Source organism: Uranotaenia lowii, chromosome 2 (assembly GCF_029784155.1).
Source record: "Uranotaenia lowii strain MFRU-FL chromosome 2, ASM2978415v1, whole genome shotgun sequence".
Classification (NCBI taxonomy): Eukaryota; Metazoa; Arthropoda; class Insecta; order Diptera; family Culicidae; genus Uranotaenia; species Uranotaenia lowii.
This window is the reverse complement of record NC_073692.1, coordinates 265855237-265866163: the sequence shown is the minus strand read 5'-3', so window position 1 is coordinate 265866163 and position 10927 is coordinate 265855237. Positions and strand designations below refer to the sequence as shown.

The 10927-nt window shown below is 34.8% G+C and overlaps 1 protein-coding gene across 1 annotated transcript in view; it reads right to left on the bottom strand.

Annotated features, from left to right (window-relative positions):
* Positions 1-952: 952 nt before the first annotated feature.
* Positions 953-10927, bottom strand: part of LOC129743823 (MOXD1 homolog 1) — a 158994-nt gene continuing 149019 nt past the window's right edge. The window contains exons 4-6 of the mRNA XM_055736022.1: positions 2544-3222; positions 1881-2411; positions 953-1808 (exon numbers count right to left, since the gene is read on the bottom strand). Of these exons, the coding sequence (XP_055591997.1) occupies positions 1644-1808; positions 1881-2411; positions 2544-3222 (1375 nt within the window). The 3' untranslated portion in view covers positions 953-1643. The remainder of the gene's footprint in view (positions 1809-1880; positions 2412-2543; positions 3223-10927) is intronic.

Below are 10927 nucleotides of genomic sequence, written 5' to 3'. Positions count from 1 at the left end.
CCTTACCATTAACACATCCTTCGTCTAGAAATTTAGAATACAGAATGACAACCTTATTCAATTCATTCATCAGTTACTCTCTCCGTTCATTCTTCGTTAGGTCACTCAATAACTCATTAATCTCTCTCACAGTTTCATTCATTCCCTACAGCAACCAACTTAGACATTTACACACTTAAAATTATAAAATCATTTTTAGTAACTATTAAACTATTCTATATATTTTTTTAACATCAATAGGTACTAATTTTTATATACCTGTCTACACAGAAACGCATTCATAATATTTTGATAAATCGAAACCATGCAATCTGATCTACCTAGAATGCAAGTTCAATTAATAGCTCTTCTCATACCTAATTTTATCAATGGGTTGAAAACCAAATCTTTTTCCATAACATATCTACCACATTCTCATTTCTCATTATGCCTCTACAGTGACTGGTTTTCAGATTTCGCCAAAAATTTTTAAAATGCATTTTTAAACGTTTTAATCTACTTTTTCAAGTTTCATCCAATCAGGCAATAGACTATTTGAGTGTCTGAACATGAAACAATGATGTACTTCACATATTACAACTGTTCTCTATGGTTAAAAAAGCGTTTTCCTTAAGGTGGCCATTATGCCCCCATCTCTCCTACATCATATTGCAGTGCGTATTTTTTAGATTAAGATGATTTAGCGATCATAAGAGCTTATTTTCCGGGGCTCAAAAATTATAATATTTTCGTCACTTGAGAACCTTGTTGGTTTTTTTTTATATTTTGTAAAGATGGTAAGCGGATTTATTTTTTGCTGAAATATTAATTCTACAGGATCTACAAAACTGTTTCTCAAAGAGGAGTGCTAACTATGCCCCGGGTGCTCGATATGCCCTTATCTCCCCTATGCGTATGAATTTTTTTCGGATAAATAAATGAAATATGTATTTGAAAATTCGTTCAAATTTTCCTTTATTGAATCATTAGTTTTGAAGTGTAACAAAGTAATTTAGTTTATCGATCCATTCATTTATTCTTATAAATGTGATATATTTACAAATACTTAAATTCTAATCAGTTTGATGTCGGACAAGAGCGGAGAGTGTTTCACTTTAAAAGAATAAGATAATTTCCTATTGAACGAGTTATTTAAAGTCTTGTCACTAGAGATCGATAAACGGTTAGTTTACAGTTGATACTTTTACTTAGCTTACAAGCCCCGTTTCTTCTTCATTGGATATCTACAAAACAGGTGCGATTAAGATGTACATACATATTCCTATAACGTTTGATCTTATGCTAGATAACATACCTAAAAAGTCAGCGAGCTTTGGCATATTTGTTTCAATATGGATAGATTATTGAAACTTGGTGGTCAAGTGAAATAGTTTTTTTAAAGAGCATGATTTTGTAATACTTTTTTTCTTTTGTGAAATACGGTATTTAACGAAAGAAGCATTCTTTCAGCAAGTTACTGCAACATGTTGGAGATAATTTAAAAAAAATTATAGGGTGTACTCACCGTGACAAAATTGAATGTTAAAAAACAAAATTTGATAAAGATAAATAAATAAGATGGTTAATTTTTTTTTTATAAATAGATTCATGAAGAGCTAAATAAATTAAGAAAATAAGAAGAAGAGATACATATTTTTTAAACTTTAACGACGTGTTGTGATGATCAATAGAAGTAAAATCAATGCATGTGTAGTTGTCAATTTTTTCGCCTTCGAAGATTGATTGAACTCCATAAAAAGGTGATATGGGCAATGACTCGGTGGTTTTACGAAGGCCTCGAACGTTGGGTATCGGAAGATTTCGGCTGCCTGTGGATTAGAAAATAAAATAAAATTAACGTTGAGCTAATGTTAACGAGAATCGACGTTCAGGGTACTTACAACGGAAATTGACTCATTCGAAACCCTGCAGAAGGTCATGTGTTTTCCAGTTAGCAGACTCTGCTCTACACGTCTCGTGAACAAAGGTTCTTGCCATGGAAGCTGATTAAGATGCGACAAGAAAGTTCTATCATGGAATTCGAGTGGATCGGAAATTATCAGTTTATTCAGAATTGATTCCTTGTACAACATCTCTTCCTCGTCAACGATACTGTACTCCTTGGCGTTCTGGAGGGCCTTGATGGCAATCTGATTTTGTTCATCGTCTATGTCCCCTCCAGGGGCAAAGTTGGGGAACACAGTAGTCGGCAGAAGATCCAGAATGTTGCCATTGTACAGGAACAGATTCTCGACGTCAGTCATGTTCATCGAATAAAACTGGAATACTCCAAATGTTTCGAAGAACTCCTTAACCGGTGTCATACTGTAGCAGCCAGCCAGTTCGATCTTCGGATAGTAAGTGATGAACGATAAGCACATCTCTTGTTTGGTTGAATATCCACCGAATGTCGGCCGCTTTCTTCCGAGTGTCTGAAAAATAGAGTTAAACATGCGTTACTCAGGATAATTTAGTAAAAAGATACTGAAAGTTATACAGATTGGAACTCGAAGAAAAATTATTATCAATTATATAAATATTTTGGTATTTTTCAAAAAACTAACCTCGTAGGCACAATCTGTGATCAAATAGTCCCCTGGAAGGATGTTGGTTTCATTTTCCAGTTGGCGCACTTGTTGGAATGCCTGATCGTAGTTATCGTCCTCTACGATTCTGGGCAGTTCTTTTCCGTCCCGCACGTGTCGCAGTTTCATTTTTCGGCCGGCCACGTGTGAGTGCAGTGCCGCAGAAACAATATTAATTCCTTCGGTAGGAAAAACAGCTCCCGTGCAAGATGGACCACAAATGCCAACGTTTCGGTACAATTTTTGGCCCGGTGGAATCATTTGGGTGTCCGAGATCGAAACACCGGATATCATCATTCCGGCATCGTGAGGTCGCACATGGCGAGTGTAGTGCATCCGGAAGCCCGAGTGGTCCAAAACACGCTTTGCCCTCGGATTGTCGTAATGAACTTCTAGCATATAATATTTCGGACCACCCATACTACCGCCAATCGGAATTCCGATGTGTTCCGGAAGGAACTGGCCAGAAGCACCTATGCCCCAGGTTGCCACCGGTGTTACACACGAGTCCCAATCGCGCGGTGTCAGCAGATTGCTATTGCAGACAGCTCCACTGCTTTTCACCCACACGTCCCAAGAGTTGGGATCGGATCCGGGATAGGAGTTGGGGGAACACTCGAACAATGTCATGTGATGTACCAACGGCAATTTCGTCGAGCTGTAATGAGTCAACATAAATCAACTTGATAAGAAACATTTCTGAAATAACATCTCCCACGACAATTCATTGTGAGCAACTCGATTGAGCTTAGTTCAGTAACAACAGATGGGATCTTTACATTTATAATAATTAGCACATACACCTGACCGTCTCTAACAAGTAATTATCCTAAAGCCATGATTAGACCCATTGATATGATATTTCAACATTGTTGTATGTACCTAGTGACCATTGAATTTTGTTCACATAATAATTTGTAAGACGAGAAAAATTTGTACTAATATCACCTCATTATATGTAGTGAAAGTTGGTGGTGATTTATCAAATTTTCAAAAATCGACCAATTAAATGAACTCCAATATCTAGTGAACAAACACATCGCCCTTTTTCCTACAATTTGATCTCATTGAACTAAATCTGAGGTGTTTTGAAAAATTTCAAAATGTTTGTATCATTATCTTATTATTATGAGCTCATTAAGTAATCGCTTGTTATAAAAGTCAATTTATAAATGAAGGTGTTGTTGAACAGTAGAAAATATTAAGAAACTTTCCAAATATCTATTTTCAGTGAGCTTCTTCCTGTGCTTCTTTTTACCGCAAGGTAGTCACGACAATTTTGTAATGATTCTCATTTCGAAAAACAAATATTTGAGATAAGTTTTAAATAAGCCTGATTTTATAACACAGATATTTTTTTTATAATTCTGTTATATTCTTCAGAATAGTGATTCCAAAATATCGTGTTGTCTTTATCAATTCTGAAATTGATTTCCCATTGTTAGTTGTGGTCCAAAAATTTTATTTCCCAATAAAAATTCAATTTGAAGTAAAAAAATAAAATATCTTCATTTTAAAACTTTGTTTAATCTGAAGCGAATGAAATGAAACTCTTATCATATTTTGAAACAACTGGAAAGTGAAGTCTACAATTTTATTATTTTTAAGTTGCTCGAAGTTTCGGGTTGTACTCCATTTACCCGAAAACCATTGCCCAGAATGAAAAATCCCCAGAATTCCAATCGCCAGAAAGAACCATTCCCCAGATTTTTTTTTTCCCAGACGAACCATTCCCCAGAAAAAAATTCGCCAGAATGTACCATTTCCCAGAAATTTTTTCACCAGAATGAACCATGTACCAGAAATTTTTTCGCCAGAAGGACCATTTCCCAGAAAATTGAAAACATTTATCCTTACTAGAAATTATTAAAAAAAGGAATTGTTACAAAAAAAAACATGGGGTTTCATAACTTTATTTTTTTGCGGCAAGGCCGCAACCAACGAGGATGAAGGTGCTGAGGCGGCACAAAGCCGCCGAAGCTCCCAAATCCGAGGAGGCCGCCGACCCGCCGTCGGAAGCGGCGGCCCTAAGACATTGGTCTAGGTCTGCCGGGGCTTCCTAGGTCTGCGTGAAAGCTAGGGGTGATCCCTTAGCCCCGTCCGCCACGCGACAGCGTGAAGGACAAAACGTCTTTCAAGTTCGAACGCGCAGCGTGAGGAGTCGGATACCAAAACGGTTTTTTAAAGGACCATGGTAGGCATTGAATCAATTAAAGCACCCAAACAATAAACAAAGCACAATATTGGTTCTAAAATAAATTTAGTTGGAAAATTTCAAAGTCGTAGTTTCATTTAAAAAATCATTTTGAAAACAATTAATTTCGAATCATATGAAATATTCAAGAATTCATTAGAAAAAAAAAACAAATAAAAATACTAGGGGAAAAAATCTGGGATTTGTGCCATTCTGGTATATGTTCCATTCTGGGGAAAAAAAATTCTGGGAAATGGTCCATTCTGGGAAAAAAATTTCTGGTAAATGGTGCATTCTGGGGAATTTTTTTCTGGGAAATGGTTCATTCTGGTGTTTGATTTCGGGTATTTGTCATTCTGGGAAAAAATCATTCTGGGCAATGGTTTTCGGGTAAATGGGATACAATCAAGTTTCGAGTTTAATTTTTCAGAACACGGTTTGGATCCAAATCGATGTTAGTTTCAAATTTTTCGGTTATCCTGGAGCAATGGATTCACTGAAATATATGCACTGAGCAGGTGCCAACAATCCACGATTTCTTGGAGGAGTTCCCGACTGTTCCCAAATTTTCTCGATGGATTTTTAATTCCGACTTTTTCCCGCATTTACCGAATGAGTGGCCACCCTGGAATTTTTGATTACCGTCAAACGGGGCATCATGCAAAAGCAGGGTTAAATGGTTAAATGCAACATTTGTATACCTCAACACTCATTCAATTTTTATTTCAATATACTGTAATAAAGTTATCATTGAATGATAACAAATTGATGATGACAAGATGACATAGTTCTTAACGTCGTAAAAGAGTTTTTTAAAGTTTTTGATGCTCATAAAAAATTTAAAAACCCGAGCAATAGATGTACAAATTTTTACATTTCTCGGTGCCGTAAAAAACTTTACCTCGTATGACAGACTGACTGTAGGTTGATGTACCATCACCTACAAACTTTATATTGCTTTCATTGTCCAATACCAACACTGTTGGTGTATAAATATTTTTCGGACAATCACCAATTTTTTCTAAATAAATATTTTTATAATTCAGTTAGCAGACTGGGGCAAAATGCAACAAAATGCAAATCTGAACTAAATCTCATAATTCGCGTTTCAATATGCTGGGATATGATTGTCATTTGTTGCATTTGTTAACATTCAAATTTCAACATCCTCAGATTTATTTACATGATTTAAGATAATAGAATATTTTGTATTTTTTTTTACCCCTAAATGTATGCAGCAGATTAACACTTTTTTCTTAAAAACATTTTTGACAGAAAAAAATGTAAAATTTAATTCGAACAAATCCAAAAATTACTGCAACTGGTGCATGTTTTTGTAAATTTAAAAATAACTGGTAAAACCAATAATTTTTCTAACTACGTCAGCTTGATGTACCATCAACCTTAAAACTTTTGATGTACAAGAGGTATGATTATCTGAAAATTTTAGAAGCTATTGAAGTTGAAAATTGTTGCATGTTGCCCCAGTTGACGGTATTTACCAAGTGAAAAGACTGAATTTGTCAACGTTTGGTATAACATCAGAGAAAATTTTCACAGATTTTTTGGATCAAATACAAAATTACAATTTGGGTTTTGTTAAGAACATAGATTTTTTAGGAAATTTTAATGATCACAAAATAAGCGTTTTTGTCCAATTTTATTGATAATTTAAAAAAAAATATCATCGACCGTCGCTAGAGGGAATGAACAGAAGAACCCGATCAACAATATTACGTTTGCTCTCGTGTTATATCGATTTCATTGATAACTGTGCTAACTCTGTAATTGATGAAAATGAATTTGAATTTAATTTAAGAAGTGAACTTTGAAATTTTGTACATACTTAAATAAACGCAATTAAATTGCTTGACAAAAAAAACCATCTGCTCATCAATATTCTTCCGAATTTTTTATTCGCCTTTGCCGGTTTGCTTTATAGTTATTGGTTTTGAAATTTAAAGCCTTCAGAAAAATAAGGAAAATCTATAGGTATATATATAAAAATGAATGTTTGTCTGTCTGTCTGTTCCCTATAGACTCGAAAACTACTGAACCGATCGTCGTGAAACTTGGCATATGAGGGTTTTTGGGGCCGGAGATGGTTTCTATAATAGTTACAAACCGCTCCGACTTAAGGGACGGGGCACAGTGGGCCAGGAACCACACTTTTGCGGTCAAAATTGACTGCAGGCCAGAGGCTCCGTTGTAGCTCATCGGTGTCTTGGACAAAATTACTCGGCTATATTTGCGCTATATATTTATGGATTTGAATTAGTTCTATTTTTCTCCGCAAGGTGGCGCCAAAATCTAACTTTTTACAGAAGCAAGATACAGACATGGTTTCTTCTACAAAATTGTTCATTATACCTTCCACATAAACTTTGTAGAACATTGTTAAGCTCTATGTTGTGCACTTACCTTGCAAAAATAATTATTAAAGGAAACCTTGCAAAAACATGTTTTTTTCACCTATTTTTTTTTTTAAGCTATATAATATCTCAAATTTTCACAGTATTCGATTGAAATAGACTCAAATGAGATATTCCAGTGGAAAACTTATTTGGTTCGTTGATTTTTCTGTCAAAATCGCAAAAAATGGGTTAAAATTATACATTTTTCAAATTGAAATAACTCGCTTGCGAGCAGTTTTGCGCACCTCATTTTTCGAGAAGTGACAGGTGTGATTATGATCTCAATGCATGTAAAAAATGTCGGTGGGTTCTCGTGGGTTCCTTGCCAAATGATTTAATAAAGTTAGTTAATTTTCAATACAAATTCACATATTTGAAGACCTTTTTCAAAGAAAACATTCGCATTTCTCGTAGAAAAGTCGAATTTTCATCGTTCAGTTATTGGATGAATCTATTGCTTGTTGAGTCGATGCTTGAATTAATAATTTAGTACATTTTTCGCCCTTTCAGTAAAATTTGTAAAAATCAAATTTTTTAAAAATAATTTAAAAAACAGTTTTAAAATATTTTTTATTTTTTTTAATAAATTTGACCAAATGTGCTTAATCGCCTAATTCAGCATTACAATGGACTAAAACAATAATAAAACGACAAAAATTCGACTTTTCTACGAGAAATGCGGATGTTTTCTTTGAAAAAGGTCATTAAATGTGTGAATTTGTATTGAAAATTAACCAACTTTATTAAATCATTTGGCAATAAACCCACGAGAACCCACCGACATTTTTTACATGCATTGAGATCATAATCACACCTGTCACTTCTCGAAAAATGAGGTGCGCAAAACTGCTCGCAAGCGAGTTATTTCAATTTGAAAAATGTATAATTTCAACCCATTTGTTGCGATTTTGACAGAAAAAATCAGCGAACCAAATAAGTTTTCCACTGGAATATCTCATTTGAGTCTATTTCAATCGAATACTGTGAAAATTTGAGATATTATATAGCTTAAAACAAAAAATAGGTGAAAAAACATGTTTTTGCAAGGTGTAAAAAGGTAAGTAAGGCATCGGATGGATAATATGCGAAAACAAAAGTAGCAACCATCCGATGTACCTAAAAAAATAGCACGCATCGATAGAATTGGCTTAGCAATAGAACAGCACATGTGAGCGCTGCTTGGGTGATTTTTTGCCCGGTCGGACACAATCTCATGTGTTCGACCCGTCCGTGTTTCAATGTGGGTAGGAATGCGATGGATTTCTTCATCGCTTCCTATCAACATTGAAACGGCGCGCGGCAAAGAATCACGCAAGTAGTTCAAAAGCTGTTCACAAAACAAAAAGCCCTGCTCACATTTTCACCAACTATTCAATTTCTTCTACCCAAAGCGCTCTAGCTTTGATCTTTCCACCTATAATACTTTCATGTTCTTTCTAAATATTCTACCTTGAATTTTCACAACTCGCCGAAATGCCAAAAATTAAATAAGAATATATCCCAGCGGCGATTAAAATAAGATAACAAGGTTTCCTTTAATAATTATTTTTGCAAGGTAAGTGCACAACATAGAGCTTAACAATGTTCTACAAAGTTTATGTGGAAGGTATAATGAACAATTTTATAGAAGAAACCATGTCTGTATCTTGCTTCTGTAAAAAGTTAGATTTTGGCGCCACCTTGCGGAGAAAAATAGAACTAATTCAAATCCATAAATAGATAGCGCAAACATAGCCGAGTAATTTTGTCGAAGACACCGATGAGCTACAACGAAACCTCTGGCCTGCAGTCAATTTTGACCGCAAAAGTGTGGTTCCTGGCCCACTGTGCGGGGGCTCCCATACAAAATTTGTATTTTTTCGTATCAAATTAAAGTCATGGCATCCATTTTCTCGAGATTTTTTTTTTCCTTGGGGTGGTTTGTTTTTCGTCTCCATGGTCGAGGCGTCGCGAGAGGATTGTAGCCATGGCATAGCATACTGATCAGTGGGAATATTTAGGCGCGTATTTCTCAATCAAGCATATTTTCAATGCACGTGGTGGCGATATGAAGCCTTGATGTGAGTTTTTTCTACTTGATACCTAGCTTATTTGTACAGCACATGGTTATGAATGACGCCTAGATGTGACCCAGATTGACATTTTGCGATCGAATAAAACATATACATTTTTTTTTGCCAAAATCTGAAATTGAAAAGTCATGGCATCCATTTTTAGAGATTTTCTTTTCTTTGAGGGGTTTGTTTTTCGTCTCTATGATCAAGCAAACGTCGTCGCAAGTAGATAGTAACCAAAACATACCTACTGTTCATTGATCGCTGGAAAAATTTAGCTGAACTGATCAAGAGCATTTTCTTCAAATTAGATAAGATAGGACTGACGTGTGCATAAGTGAAAGGTATCAGTGAAATAAACTGATTTTTATTGACCAAAAGTGAGGGAATTCATTTTCCGAAACAATGTTCATTCAAGGAACACTAGAGCATGTTCAAACCTCCAACTTTTCTCTGTTACCGTCAACTGGGGCAACATGCAACAATTTTCAACTTCAATGGCTTCTAAAAAACTTATGATCACAGTTAATCCTACCCCTTGTGCATAAAAAGTTTTAAGAATGATGGGACATCAAATTGGCGTAGTTAGAAAAATTATTGGTTTCTTTAGTTATTTTTAATTTTCAAAAAACAAGCAATTTTCACCCTCCATATAAAATGGGGAAACTTGCAACAAACTTTGTTTTTAATGAAAAATCATATGAACACGTATAAAAATTCATGGTTTTTAATTTATTTGCGATGCCTTAAAGACCATTACGCATGAAAACACCAATTGCAGTAATTTTTTGGTCTGTTAAAATTAATCAACTATTGTGTTGTGTTAGACTCAACCCTGTCCGATTCTAACATTTCAAAATAGTTGATCCGTGATTGAACAAAAGTTAAGTATGTGGTGAAAATGCTTCTTAAAAAATTCTACCCGCTCATTTCAACACCTATAATTTTCTTCTAATCTTCTTCTATCCATCTATAATTTTCAATTCTTGAAATGTTCTCACTATGAGAACATAACTTTCACCGATAAGGCCGTAAAAATTAATTTCCAAACATAAATCACGGTGATTAATCTTAATTAATAAAATTAAAATTTGGCTAATAAAAAAATCAAAAACGTTGTTCTTTGCATCGATAGCCAGTCTGTACCACCCTATCGACCGAAGCGAAAACAATCAAACCCGATTGGATCGCTCGCAAAGATATTGCGGTTACTGGGAAAATTTCTAATCGCGCGACGGTAGCCTTCCGTGCGGTAGGCTAGCCGGAGCAGTAAACACAGTTAAAAAATTCACTCTTACTCACTAATTTCATTGAAAAGTTAAGAAGTAAATTCTTGAATCAATCTTCAAATCATTATTTTGCAAGAGAGGACAAAACATGAAGTCATCGGAATGAAATATTATTATTCTAAGTATTCATTGAGATTGAATTAATTACATCCCAGACAAAACAAAAAACAATCTACATTATTGAAAACACATTTTTCCATAGCCTGAGAATTAACTTATTTGGCATGACGAAGATTTTTGATGCGATAAATGCGTCTTTGATACTTTAAATGCTGGTCGAATTCAATTATGTTGTCGTTAAAATGTAACAAATCGTATATGAGAAGTTAAAAAAAAGGAGTTGTGTACGGTGAATAGTCTATTATAGAAAATAATACCATTCGCATCGCAAAAAATTGGACTGCGCACTCAT